This window comes from Lissotriton vulgaris, chromosome 9, assembly GCF_964263255.1.
Source record: "Lissotriton vulgaris chromosome 9, aLisVul1.2, whole genome shotgun sequence".
In the NCBI taxonomy this organism is placed as follows: Eukaryota; Metazoa; Chordata; class Amphibia; order Caudata; family Salamandridae; genus Lissotriton; species Lissotriton vulgaris.
In genome coordinates, this window is record NC_141697.1 from 348,796,339 (window position 1) to 348,811,825 (window position 15,487).

The 15,487-nt window shown below is 42.7% G+C and overlaps 1 protein-coding gene across 1 annotated transcript in view; it reads left to right on the top strand.

Moving 5' to 3' along the window:
* UNC79 (unc-79 subunit of NALCN channel complex) overlaps positions 1–15,487 on the top strand; it is a 644,685-nt gene that overhangs the window by 329,781 nt on the left and 299,417 nt on the right. The window contains exons 21-24 of the mRNA XM_086937713.1: positions 3,601–3,680; positions 3,771–3,919; positions 6,916–7,073; positions 12,278–12,459. Of these exons, the coding sequence (XP_086793839.1) occupies positions 3,601–3,680; positions 3,771–3,919; positions 6,916–7,073; positions 12,278–12,459 (569 nt within the window). The remainder of the gene's footprint in view (positions 1–3,600; positions 3,681–3,770; positions 3,920–6,915; positions 7,074–12,277; positions 12,460–15,487) is intronic.

A 15,487-nucleotide genomic window follows, 5' to 3' on the forward strand; every position in this document is an offset into this window, starting at 1 on the left:
ACGACTTTGTGACTGATAACAAAATCCCAAAGTGTGGCACCGACCACGAGGTGTGCAGCGTCAGTTGTGGAGTCAAGCAGACCCACAAAAAACAGTACCTTGGAACTGATGAGAGCAAAGACGGTGCATGGCGTCGGGGAGATGATGCTTTGTTGGCGCCAGGCTGCGTCAGTTTTTATCGACCCCAGGGGAGGTGAAGCCTCTATTCCTTACTTTTGTGCAGGGCAGGTGAGTGAGTCACCCAAGTTGAGTATTGATTCCGCGTTGATGAACCACCGGCGTCGGTGAAGTCAGGGCTGCGGTGCGAGTCAGGACGTTGCGTCGTGGACATAACGAGCGCTGTCCTTGGCTCTGGTGCAGGCAGTCGCCTCGGTGATGACTTTGAAGTCGATGCGGCACAGCGTCATCAGACGTCGGGCCTATGCTGCTAGTCGGGGCAGTGCGTCGCGCTGCATCGCCTCTTCACTGGCGGTGCCCACGGCTTCGGTGCAGGTTATGACTCCGCTGGCCAGAGTCAGTGTTGCAATTTCCTTCTGTGGCAGCTGAAACAGCAGTTCCAGATGCAGAGAGACCGAAGAAATTAAGTATTTGTGTCCCTGAGACTTCAGCCTAGGTGGCAAGCTCAATTTCAAGCCCTTGGAGATCTTTTCCTCCAGCAGGTGACAAAGCAAACAGCAAAGTCCTTTTCTCCTTTCATTGGCAGCAAGTAGCCACTGCAGGTCAACCCCAGACAGCACACAGAACAGGGGAAGTATTCCTCCTCAGCTTCTCCGGCTCTTCTCCTTAGCAAAGGTTCCTCATGATTCCCAGAAGTGATCCAAAGTTCTGGGGTCTGGGCCCCATATTTATATCACAAAATCCTTTGTTCTCAGGTGGCAGAGAAGCCCTGTGCTCAGTCCAAACCGGTTCTGTTTTCTCTGGTGCAGCTTCCTGGAAGGAGGTGGAAACAGCATTGTCCTTGGCAGACCAGGCCCATTCTGGTGAAAGGAAATCTCTGCACCCTACTCTAAATGCAGACCAGGTCTATTCAGCGCAGCCCTGACTCATCAGGCTCTCTGGAGCCACTGCCTCTCTCCAGCCCCTGTCATCCAAAAGTCAGACATGCAATACACAAACCTAGCAGAGGCACACTGGATGGTTAAGCAAGAAAATACCTACTTTCTAAAAGTGGTATTTTTAAACACAGAATGTAAAAATCATCCTCACTAAAAGATACATTCAACATTCTGGGTTCAGGCATACTAAACTTTATTTTCCTACCTTGTTGCCAGGGGTAGTTATGCTTAGTTTATAAGATGTTGTAAACAAACTCCCCATTCTGTCATATGGGAACAGGTACCTTGCAATAGTGAAAAACAAAATTGGCAGTAATTCACTATTAGGGCATGCCACACACACACCAGGGCATGTCCTACCTTTCACATATGCTGCACCCTGCCCACATGGGTTCCTTGGGCCTACCTTAGAGGTGACTGATATGTAAAAAAAGGGAAGGCTAGTACCTGGCACGTGTGCCAGGTCGACATTACAGTACCCGACTGCACACAGGCTCTGAATTGGCAGGCCAGAGTTACATTTTACAGGCTGATTCTGTGGGTGGCACAATCAGTGCTGCAGCCCACTTGCAGCATTTGATTTACAGGTCCTGGGCACACACAGTGCCCTGTAATGGGGTCTGACTAGTAAATCAAATATGCCAATCATGGAATCACTAATCCATAACAACAAATTACAAAGGAAGCACTTGCACTTTAGTACTGAACATCAGTGGCAAAGTGTCTAAAGCACCTAGTCCAGCAAAACAGAGTTCAACACACAGCAAAAACACAGGAGGCAAAGGGAAAAAATGACATGTAGATAGATGGACAGACTGGTAGCTAGACAGTTTGATATGGACAGACTGATAGCTAAACAGTTTAACAGACAGGTATATAGATATACAGAGAGGGGAATAGGTAGGTAGATAGACATGTTGGCAGATAGACAGACAGACAAACGGACAGACAGGTAGTTCAACAGTCAGGTTGATAGATAGGTAAATAGATTGACAGATAGATAGATAGATAGGCAGACAGATGGATAGACAGACAGACAGACAGATAGATAAATTGAAATAAATGGCATAGCTTCTCTTAGTGACATAATAGTTCATTGTCAAAATAAGCACAACATACATGAGCACTAAAAGCAAATTAGAAAGAAATTCAAGTAGGACATACAGACTAAATTGTTTTAGAAGTATAACTGACGTCCTAAATTAAAATAAATACTAGCATGATATACAAGAGTACAGTTGTAAATGCACTTCGCTGCGTGAATGCTAAAAAGAGGATAAGTTCATAAAGAACAGTTTCAATGGACACATTGTGGTTTGCTGTGAAATAACAGCAGTCAGACAAAACTGCCTGCTGTTATGTAGAGATAGTTTTTTTCTGTGGGTCTCTCCTTTGTATACCATCATTTTATAGGCAAATGAGTACAGGTGCATTTTGTAAACCATACCCCACTCCCTTTTTTCCAACTGTTGAATACCTAGACATGAAATAAAGATAGCAACAATTCTTAGGGAGCCCATATGATCTCTGGTCAAATCTCCTGCCTGGCACTCATATAGACACCAGAGCCTGACAGGGTAGAAAAATGAGATTAAATGGCTGCAGCAGCCATTCATTAAACCCGATCCAACCAGGTTATCCACTCTATTTAGCTAGCAGAGAGGAAATCTGATTGGGGAACAAGAGGAAAGTGACTGGGGGTTATATTCATGCCGGTAGACTGCATAATACACCCCGCACATGACTAAACAAGCCTATAGCCATAGATATAAAGAAGATATCATCACATTTAAGTACAGAGGAAATGGATAGTGCTACAATCATGAACCTTGGGAAGGTTTACGCCACATTAGAGGCCTTACATATATCCGGAGGAATTATTATTCAAGGCTGAAGGTGTCTGCAACCTGTTCTAAGAGTGTGATGCACACTTACTCCCTAAGTAGGACTAACAATCTTAAAAAAAAGATGAAAAAAATCCCTTCTCACTGTAAACTCTGTTTGGTTATAGGGATTGTTCTGTGGCTAATTATTTAACCATTCAATAATGATTTTTGACCGTATAAAGCTCAGGCTTTATATGTCAAGCTGTTCTGTTTATGTTCATGATGTACTTTTGTATTCCGGGGTTTAATTCTTAAGTTAGCAATGGAAGATAAAAAAGTAGAGAAGATAACATTGGAAAGTTAGACGCACAGGAAAGATATAACAGGTCGCAAAGGTATGCCATCATGGACTGTGTCCCACTTGGGGTTTTAGTGCCTCGGGGATGACTTTGTCTTTAGGGCTCCTGCCTATGACTATAACTAAAAGGTTCAGTTATCGATCTTTAGCCATTGTAATGAGCCAAGTGACACAAAGCATTGTGTAAATTTACTTACCATTAACAAAGGCTAGGGGTGTGGGCAAACCTTGATAAATAATATACCCCCACTCCTGACCTCCATATTGTGCATCTTTGTAATTTTTGATATTTTTCTGCCCAGTAACACAGTTCAGTTGCAATCCATGCCTGAGATATTGACTCTCATTTTATTTCTGACAGCAATAAAGAATGACACTGAAAGAAAATTCTGTTACCAGCAACTCCCAGTCACATTGAAGCTGATCTATACCATATTACAGGTAGAATTTTACTTCCATTTATGTAGTTCTAGAGAAATTGCATGTGTAGGCTGTATGATAATGTATTAACATGTGCTACTGCCCTTGTAGGAAATGGCTAGGTTTGAGGAGCCAGACATTCTCTTCAATATGCTGAACTGCCTGAAGATTCTTTGCCTTCATGGAGAGTGCCTCTATATGGCCAGGAAGGACCACCCTCAGTTCCTCGCCTATATCCAAGACCATTTGCTGATTGCCAGGTACAGATTTCAGTCTTCTATTGAAGTCACACACTGATAATTGCGGAGCAAGTAATTGCAAAATGACTACAGTGGGCAATAAATTCCACTCCGCGGATGGAGTTTGCAGAGTTTTGCCCACTCCACATTCCAGCTGAAACGCAGAGCTCTGGCAAAAATCTCACCTGCATACACATTCTTCTCACATCAATTGCCACACTACATTAACTATAACGTGCGCTTTCTTGGTTCTCTATGCACTGGTTATACCATTACATTTTATATAATTTAAAGTATGTGAAATCGTAGTAGTGATAAGACTTATGATACTGCATGCCCCTTCCTCTCAATTTATATGTTTTGGCCCTAAATGATGGTGTCCCCTGGGGCCCCCTCGGGCCAAGCCCTGTTATCAACCACCCGCTGTGCACAGTCAAAGGCTGTGCTCAGTGTGGGGTTGGCTGCCTGCGGATGATTGGATGCAGGACCTGGCTGGAATCATGGACCGGCAGCCTCCCCCACAACTCGCTCAATAAAAGGCATTGCACAGTGGGAGGTTTGCTGCCTGCAGGGGTGTCGGCTGCTTCAGAGTGGGATGGCCGCAGGGCCAGGCCACAGGCCAGGCCCTCAAGCCAAAACTGTGCTGTGCACGGTTGAAGGTCATGCGCAGCCTGGCGTTGGCTGCCTGTGGGGATTTGCCACAGGGCCTGGCCATTAAAAAAAGGAGGGGATGTGCTGCCCACCTCTCTAAGCCTTATCATGACCAGGGGACGCCATGACCAGGGGACCCCATCCCCTGGTCCAAATTGCATCATTAAGCGGCGGAGGGTGTGCAGCCCCCCCCCCCTCCCAGGCCTTTTAGGGCATCGGGACCCCATCCCAGGGCCAGAAGTGGGTACCCTGTTGCCCATTCTAGGCACCCACAAACCATTAAAAAAACACAATGTTAAAGGAACGTTAAAGTTAGGTGAATGTCAGTGACAGCATGAATGTTTTGAACTTAAAAAAAATTTAGATTTTGACCAGCTATAGCACGGACTGCTCATGATCTCACATATTACATCACTTATGACATGTTCTATGGCATCATTTATGACCATTGATGACATCATTGATGACATCACCCCTTTTGTGCATATTTCATCCCTGGGGCTGGGCTCTCTGGTGCCTATGATGGGTGAGAGAAAGGGGACTGCGCGCCCCGCTCTCCCTTATGTAATGCGGCCCTTCGGGTGGGCTCCTTGGGATGTTTATTAGATTGAGAAGGAAGCTGAGTGCCCACTCCCCTTAATAAAATAATGCAGCCCCGGTGCGCCATTTTGTTTTTATTAAGAACACAAACATGCTCTTCCTATATACCAGCTGACCTAACTCTAACTAGACTATTACTTTAACTACCCAGTGGCGACCCCCACTGGATAATATGTATAAAGAGTATGCTTTTCCAATTCCTTATAGTCTGTTGATACATTTAGAAAAATACGAATGCGTTTATTATCCATCATAATATTTTCAAGCAATATATATAAACACTGTTTTGTGCAGAGACAAAATAATTTTTTCTGGCCAGTTATCATACACACTATAGAGAGGAGTTGCAATTAAACTAACCTGCTAATCTATTTCATTATTAACACCTTGGCTGCGGCGCAAATTCTGCCGTGGTGCTGGACATTCCATTCTTGGGCGTGGTTTGGACGGTCCCCGGCCATTATGCGCACACGCCCACCGTTGAGCACCATAGGGGTTAAGGCACATATACAAATTTAGTGGCAGGTTTCAGCTCATGGATTTATTCAGAATTGAGAGCTTCCTTAGGACCCCATAAATTAGAATGTTAAGAATACAGTGCAGTCTTTGCCATAGCTATGTCATCATTGGTATATGTAATACATCCTGTTGGTTGCTTATAGAATATTTCTAAAGATATCATATGACCTTGGGGCTTTTCTTCCTGTAATACAAAATGCAATGGGTGAGCACATACTCAACTTGGACTCATATCAGTTTCTACATATTGTGTCTAATATGTGTTTCATCCAAGTACCCACAAATGTCACATACATACAGAAACTACAATACACTACCGCATGTATTTTTCTGCCATAGGCCAGGCTCATTCTTAAACAAATCATTGTAAACACTTTAATGGTAGGAAGAAAACGAATATGTCCGCATATACTTTGTCACTCATTGCTTATTCTATCCAGTCGTCCTTATGCCACGTACTTCCATTAGCTTGCCAGTTGACCCCCTCTTGAGTTCTCATTGCATCAACATATGCCTCATTTCAGAAATGCAGTGTTATCACTAACTGGGAAACCCCACATGCTGTGCCTGAGGCCCAGTTAAGTGTGCGCTCAGTTTGTGGGTTCTCACCTAATCCTACCTAATCTGGCGAGATTGTCAAACCCAGTGTACAGCAAAATCAAATGATTTTAACTTGTTTTGCCATCCAAACATACTTAACTGTTTACCTGGAATTTATGACAGGTTTTTATTGACACGATTTAGATTTGTAAGTTTCCGAAAAATGCACGACTGGGACCGGGAACTGAAATTGTGCCCATGTGATAAGGTTTCGGGTCAATCCACCATTCATGTACTTTTATTCTGTACATTTTTTTGAAATTTAAGAAAGACATCGATTGTCCCAATTTTAAAAACTCTAGGGACCAGACAGTGCTCCCCGGCGTTTATTGTTTTACAATATCTAGATAACGTCCACTCGGTCAGGAGAATATCAATGTTTTTTTAAAAAGTTGTTCATCTAAGGAAAAGTCTTAGCATATGACTATGGACGTTTCTTTGGTCTCCACATATGTATGTTCCTTTTTAATGATTGTATGAACTAACAGCTGATGTATATCTCGATTTATATTGTGATCTCTTTTAAAACCAATTTTTATTATGTGATATCTGTATGTTTTTATCCACTTTTATGATTGTTTGAATTATAAATCGAATAAAGCTGTGATTGAATTGAGAATTGCCTCCCTAATCTTGTTGGTTCGCAGTTTGTGGAGAGTTCTGAAGTCGGACTTCTCCCAGCTGTCGTCACTGGGTGTGCCGCTCCTGCTCCATGCCCTCTCCCTGCCCTATGGTGCGGACATCTTCTGGACCATTATCAACACCAACTTCAACAGCAAAGACTGGAAAATGAGATTTGAAGCAGGTAACGTTACTGTTGACAAATATGTCTTGCATGTCGCAGAACGGTAGCAAACTATCAGCCAGATTCATCAAACCAGAATCGGCTCCCAAAGGGCCAGATTCTGAGAATCTGGCCCTTTGCGAGCGCTATTTTTGCATTTGGGATGCATCATCCCAAATTAAAAAATCGCAAATCTAGAAATCGCTAAATTGCGATTAATTGCATTTAAGGAATCGCAATTTGAGATTCCTTAAATGCAATTCATGAACCATTTTAAAATTGCGAAATCGCTATCTGGGGCCACTATTTACCGCGAAGTCTAACTACGTGGTAAATAGCAAAAACTTAGAAAAATGCAATTTAGCACATTTTTCTAAGTTGTATGTTACACACACAAATGTCCTTGGGACATGTGTGTGCGCAACACCAGTGGACATTACCATTTCAGGGGTGCAACAGGGTGTCCTTTGGACACCCTGGCACCCTTGGAACTGCTTCCTTATTTGCGATTCGCTAACTGCTAATCGCAAATAAGGAATTACTCCCCATTCATTCCTATGGGCCTTAAGGAAGCTGTAGAAATCGCTAAAATTATTGCGATTTCTACATGCATCCCGTTTTGCGAGTCTTTAATAGCGAATCCTTAACATTCTCTATTAAGTACTCGCAAAACAGGACTTTGATGAATCTGGGGTATTTCTGATCTACTGAATCCTTTAACAAAAGAATAACATTTTTAGTGTGCAGCAGTTTGATTAGTTAATCGTCTACAATTGAAATTAAGGTTTTTATCATGTCCTACCTATGAAGTGTTGCTTGGTTTGAATATTCCTCGCTCATATTTTATTATTTATCTATTATTTATTTATTTATTAAGAATTTTTATATAGCGCTGGCCAGACCCGAGGGTATTAGAGCGCTTTATAACAGATTTAAGCAGAAATCACATAAGAAAGGCATAGTCCAACATAAATGCTCAGAGAACCCAGTGTGCTGAGCGTCATTGAGGTGGGGAAGTCCTGAGATAGCCTTGATGAGCGCACAGTGTCTTGGGCTCAGCCTCATTCCAGGAGGAAGGAACGAGGGGGGATCGGGGAGGGTGGAAGAGGTAGGTAGAGGTGGAGCATGGCCAAGGGGCTGTAAGGTGCCTGAAGAGGTAGGTTGAGGTGGAGCATTATCGAGTGGCTGCAGAGTGTAGGAAGAGGTAGGTTGCAGTGGAACATTGTTAAGGGGCTATGCTTTCTGGTGTGCCCCAGACAACATCAAGAACATTGTATTATATGACAAATTCCAGCACCTCAGATTAGTATATAAAAAGTAACCGATGAGGTGTCTGCAGCTCCTGTCCCCTGTACCTGAGTAGGTCTCCAATGTCTGCTTTATTTTAAGTTACCCTCGGTCCCTGAATGATGGATTTTAGGCCGTTACCTGTTCCTGATTAGTACATGAGTATCTGACTCCTTCCATTTCAGGTAATTTCTGTACCCAATTGGTGGCTTAGTTGCCATTTCATTCCCAATTCAGGTTCTTTCCTCTTCGTGGCTAGTGACCGAGTGCTTTATTTAGAGTTTGGCGGAGTGGATATTCCATGAAAATTCGATGGCTATCCCGCCTGCTGTAGTAGAAGCGCCTTGTACTGTACTGCCTTGTGACCTTGTAACAGAGTGAAAGGGACATCCACCATGTTTGTGACAGAGTATACTGTCCACCAAACTCTACATAAGACCCTTAGTCTCCAGTCACCAAACCGTGTCTGGTTATCAATGGTCCCAAATTGTTGGATGACTACGTACTCCTTTCCATGCCAGGTTGTTCTCCGTACCTGAATAGCGGCTTAGTCTCTCCCCAGTTTATTTCCATTTTAGATTATTCTCTCTGACTGAATGGTGATTGAATACGATGCGCATTTTGATTTCAAGTTATTCTCTGTACCTGATGCTGTCAGTGGAGGCCCGTGCAGGTATGTGCGGTGGGGCGTGTCAGGGGTAAGTGACTATAGATGGATAGTGAAAATGTAATTAATAAATAAAACCACTTACCTTGCACTGACCACATCGTCGACTAGGCAATGCGGCAAGCGCAAGGTATGTGTTTCATTTATTTATTTTTCACAATTCTGTCATTTGTCACTTACACCCCCCATCTCACCGTGCTTACCTGCATGGGCCGCCACTGGATGCTGTGCTGTTGATGGATGATTCCTCGACTCCTAGCATTTCATGTTACGCTCTTTTTACTTGTTTGATCTCCTGGGAACTCGTATGCTGGACCTTTAAGCGCCCCTTGTCCCTCCCTCTTTTTGAGACCCTCTGTTCCAACCTTGTCCTATGGGCAGCTATTTAACCAACGTAGCTGCTCTATTGGCAGATAATCCATAAATCATTGTCAGAGAAAGAAGTGTTGATGTGGACAGTTACATGATGTTTCCATTCATAGATTAAAATGTATGCCACTGATAATACCCCCCTTGCTATGTTTTGCTAAATGAGTTCAGCCATGTCTTGTGGTGATAGGCACATTGCCCATGGCATCAGATGCTGCCATCAAGAGTGCCTCTGACACCTTCTAAGGCTTCTCTTCAATGCGTTCACCCTCAGAGGCAGGCAGGCTGCTGCAGTCCCATCCCCAGGCCTCTCCCACGTTGGGAGTCTCCTGACTTCACTCCTTGCGTTGCCTTTTGTTTATTTTGTTGGTATTATTCCTGCATTTCATTTTAATTCCTTGTGTTATTGGCCACTACAAACTGTAGTCCAAATTATCAACATATATTAGCAAAACCCACAAATGTTCTCCCGCCACAAAGTTTTTCATCATTAACAGCTTCTAACATTAAACAATGGTTGCCTTGTGACTCCATTCCACGTAGGCGGTGTACTCCAGCCCTTGTTTTTTTATTAAATAAACTGATGTATTCTGAGACAGGTCGTCGTAGTTTACTTCAGTTGATCCGATGGAAGAACCACACCTGAGCACAATAATTTGTAAATGAAAAGTCCAGGATTGGAGCAATGGCCCCTTTTTGACAAGAATTCCGCTGGCACCTTAAAACGGCATTTTCTAATCTTTTTTTAATCATCCATCACTTAAGTTACATTGTGACATGACTCCCTAGACTGTCTCTTTAAGAGCAGTAAACATACAAGGTATACCACTAAGCATTGATTCCAAATAAGCTGCCGCTCCACACTTGCTACCATTAGAAGACCAGCATGACTCAGACGACACTCCATAAACACAGTTTACCCTTCAGAAAAGATCACACCACACAGTGGCTTTACCAGACTGCCAACTTTCCAGTCCTGAACGCACGATGCTGGAGTGCACAATTGACCCAGACATTACCTGTCCTTTGAAAAGTGCTTCCGGGTTGGCACCCTACACACCTGCTCAATAAATAAATGCATGATCTTCAGAACTGTCTGCGCCACCCACAGAGCTTCCTACATACACACACCCCTGTACTTCCTGTTTAGAGACGGTGACATCACGCTTGTCACAGTGTTCCTGATTGGGGGCTATATCAAGTAAGAACTCTAGTCGTCACTCATGCCTTGGTGGGTCGCTCGAAGACTGACTGCCTGCTCCTAAGTGCCTTTCCCAGTCAGGCACCCCTTACCTACTGCCACACACAAGCTGCTTCTTGCTCACTGCTGGGCCTGTCGCACGTCCCTGTGTCTGCCTTCACTTGCCAGAACACTCAGTCCTCTTGGGATTCCCTGAAGGTCTCCAAACAATCCTTTCACAAGACTTCCCTCCACCTATTACTAGAGCCACCCTGATGTACATTAAACCCTCAATGTGTCACAGCTAGAGGTTTGTTTGCAAATAAATGAATTACTCATTATAGAAAATATGCAAATTAATAGCATCTTGATTCTAGAGTTAGAAATGGACATAGTGTATGCTTAAAATTTCTGATTTCAGGACACTATATTATGAAAAACCCATGGGCTTGACTACGAGTGCCCTGAAGGGACAGGTGGCATTTAACACACTCGATAAAATCCAGTGACCTAGGGTTCAGAATTCATCAAGTGAGGTAAATAGTACCTATTTTGATACGTTTCCCTTTCACGGGGAATAAAGTGCGCATTTTAGCACCTATCACATCAAAATCTGCATGTCCGCAAATATATGCCCTTTTTCCTCAAGAGTGCAATCCCTATGCAGATGTTTGTTTGTGCAGGGATCGCAATTGACAAGGACACTTGGAATCGGAACCTTTGTGTGCTGCCATAAGGTTTGCTGTTTTATCCATTAAGAACTGTGTCTGGGAAAAGGAACAGACTCACAGGCAGTGTTTAATTTGAGCCGGTAGTTTCCGGTGTTCAGCACTGGCACTTAATTGCCTGAACCTGCACAAATGACAGCTGCCACATGGTGTCACTGTTTGTGTAATTTAAAGATGAGAAGAAAATAGTTGTTTGTTAATTCAATATACATTAACGCCACATGGTGGCGGTGTTTGTGTAATTTAAAGATGAGAAGAAAACAGTTGTTTGTTAATTCAATATACATTAAAAATAACTAATACCTGTCACCCAAGCTATTCTTGAAGCTTTGGTGGCCTTGAACAGTCTGAACTGTCACACTTCAGTGTGATGGTTAGTAGTTATGTAAGTACAGTGGCAATGTGTGGTGCAAACTGTGGTGGCCTTCTGACGAGGACCCGCACACTTATGTTTTTTTTTTTACAGATTAAGCACTGCTCATATGCAATATAGAGGATTCCAGGCAAGCTGGTGCCACGAATGACTGGTACTGGCCTTTCAGATACTGGCTGATGCTGTACCATATGAATTGCACCTTGATAAATAAACAAAAAAATCTAAATAGCCCTGTCACACTTTCTGCCACAGTAAAAAAAAAAATCAATGTATTTTGTTTGAATTGTCAAAATTCACAAACATTGATTTTTTTCTGCCTCAAACTAACACCCACTGTTTTTCTGCCTCAAACTAACACCCACTGCTGCAAAAAACAAATAAAAATGGAGCAAAGTAGCACACCGGTGTGGATAATTTGGTACTAAATACCGCCGATAGGCCAATTAGCACATCCGAACAATTTACTTAATCCAGATTTGCAGTTTCGGAATTTTCTCAGTCCTTTCCACCTCAGATGTTCCCTGATTAATTCCGATAGTCACATCCTGTTGGGGTTGTGATGGCCACCTAACCCTGTGTGTGTGCGACAGCATCACATGTTTTGCTCTTGCTTTACAGTGGAGAAAGTAGCGGTCCTTTGTCGTTTCCTTGACATCCATTCTGTCACCAAAAACCATTTGCTGAAGTATTCGCTGGCTCACGCCTTCTGCTGTTTTTTGACTGCGGTGGAAGACGTAAATCCAGCGGTGGCCACAAGAGCTGGACTTTTGCTGGACACCATCAAAAGGCCGGCTTTGCAGGTGAGTGCATGGTTTGCTTCATTTTGTGGTTCAAGGGCACAGAAACGTGTCTATGGTTGTGCTTCATATTAAGGACCGATTGTCTGTGATTTCTTATTGCAGTATAGACGCAGGGCAGGTCCAAGGATTGCTCATCAAATATATAAAGCAGAAATGTGTTGTTGCTGTGGCTGTTTCGAAACGTATTAAAGTCACTGTTGTGCATTTCTGCCCCAGCGCCTCATTATATCTGTGTTTCATTTAATAATTTTCCATTTTCAATTATTTTATTCTTCTTAAATTACTGGCTGGTGTATTCTTGTTGTAAAGCGCTCTGATACCCTCGGGTCCAGGTAGCGCTATATAAAACTCCTAAATAAATAAATAAATAAATTCATTAAAGTAAGAAAGTTAAGCAAAAAAAGAAAGCCTGTGAAATAAAACTGTGTGCGGGGTTGTTAGTATTACTAAGGAAGCAAACTGGCTTTCTATGACTGTTCTATGTGTTAGAGTGCTTTATATGACGCCTAAAAGGAATAATAAAAATAATTCCAAAGTACTAAAGGAAAAAACACAATCCCTCTTTCAATTAATATTATTGATTGCATCCACTGGTCTCAATTTGCAATTCATGCTAGTGGCCACCAGATGGTAGTAGAAGCCCGTGTATATTTGTCTCCGGCAGAGAGGAGCGTAATCCAACCACTGGAATTGCTGTAAAATCATTAGGTGTGGCGTTAACCACGACCTTTTGATTTTACTAAAAATGTATAATATACTTACATAGAGGAGCTTTAAGCCTCGTCTTTTCATCTATTGGCCTGTTGGTGTGTCAGTCACATTTTTCTGCCGCCACTACAGCATACATACATCATAGGGCAAAGAGTCAACCTGCGTGTTGCTCTCTCACAAGAAACACAGCCACAGACAAGCTACGCTAGTTCCCATCAGTGCCAGTGTTTTTGTTTTACTTTATAATTACTTTAGTGTTGCATATGTTTGGTATGATAACTGGGGGCTTCTGATGCACATTTCATCTTCATCAGATCCCATCTCCTACATTCCTTACAGTGTTTGCTTTTCTGACTACTGCTGTTTCACAGCATACCCGATCAGATTGTATCCATTTGAAACTGTTCTGCATTGAGTTATCCTCTTTTTTACTTTCTCGCCTTTCTTTTCTAATGTCTTCCCTTCCTTCATTTGCATTCTTTCTTTACCTTTATTTTTTCCTTCTTTTATTCTTTTTCTTTCTCCTTTTCAGTTTGTCACTTTTTTCTCTTTCTTCCTTTTTCACCCTTTCTTTCTCTTTCACTATTCTTTCATTGTTTTTTCTTTCCTTCTCTCTTTCCACCTTTCTTTCTTTCCCTTTCCTTCTCCCTTTCTTTCCTTTTCACATCTAATTCTTTCATTATTTCTCTTTCTTTCTTTCTTTCTTTCTTTCTTTCTTTCTTTCTTTCTTTCTTGTTTCTTGCCTTCTTTCTTTCTTGCTTTCTCTTCCTTTCATTTCCTTCCTGTGGCTGGTTTCATTCACATTTTTCTTCCACACACTCCAGCATGCATTAAGGGGCAATGTTTCAGCCCACTTTACCCATTGGCTTACTTTACTATGAATTACAGCAGGTCACCCTTTCACAAGGATTCATCCACACACCGTGCCGGGGAGTACTATGGTAATGTGTGTTTTTTTTGAGACCCCAAAACCTTTTTGTCTGTAGCAAAGGTTTTTTTTTAAGATTGATGAGGGCCGAGCATATTCCCAAACAATGATTAGCAAAAACCATGGCAAAGCAAAATATGAATTACCAGAAGGCTGGTGGCCAATGCCAAACGTATTGGCTTTGCCAATACTTGTTTCTAAATGAGAGTCTGCTAATGTGTTTCATTAAATCATCTGAAATGGGTTATATTTTGGATCCTAGAATATTTGTGTTGTATGGTTTGAGTTTCAATTTCTAAATATTGCTAAACTGCAGGTCTGCAAATGTCACTTTTGGAAAGTTGTCATTTTCTGACTTTAACCATTATGTGTCTCTGCCTGTTTCTGAATACACGTCTGGGTCAGGATGACAGTTGGGCTGTTTGTGTATTCACTCTAGACAGTCACACAAAGGGTGCTGTTGTGTGCCCTGCATATCTTGATGGCCCATCATCAGGCTGATAGGTCTTCCTAAACAAGAGTGGTGGGAGGTGATGACACTCACATCTGAATAGGGTGTGGCTGTCTTCACACAAAGACGTCCCCACTCCCTGTATTGTGACTGGAGCCCGGGCAGGGAAAGGCAAGGTCTTGTCCACTGCAAAGACTCTTGTTTGAAGTTTGCCTACTTCAAATACTTAAGTTAGTATAATTACTGGTCTTGTGACATCATATAATTAGAACATTGCTGGGTTGAGACGATTCTGCTAGGAAGAAGAGCTGGATAGCTGGCATGAGTTACTGCCTCTCTGCTGTGTTGGCCTGCTGCATGCTGCTTCTGTCCTGGGAGTGAAATGACTGGACTTTGCTTTCTACATCCTGATTCCAAGGTTCTCCAAAGGCTTAATTTGAGCTTACCCCGGTTAAGAAGCCTCATGGCCATAAAATACTTCACCTGCAACCTCTGGGCCCCTATGTTTAGGTGTTCTACTTGCCAAGAGGTGCCAGTTCCAGTCGCTGGGCCCTTGGAAGTGAGTTTGGGAAACTACTAAGCAGAAATGAAGGAATCGATGCTGATCGACTTTGAACCAGCACTCGTCTGCAATTCTGACACCGTACTGCTACCTGCACCAAAGCCGTGGTCCCGCTCACCGCACCTACTGTGACTTGCACCACAGGCTCCGATGACACTGCATCATTGTAATGAAAGGCATCTCTTAGAGGATTCTAAATTAACTACTTGTGTACTATACAATAGCATGAATGAATTTATTGGTTTTAGACCATATCTATCACAGGTGACAAGAACCTCGCACCAGTTTGTACTGACCAGAATGAGGATGGGTATAGTACATTATCTGGTTGCGTGCCCTAACATTAAAATGCGCCCTGTTGGTCCCTGTAAATGTG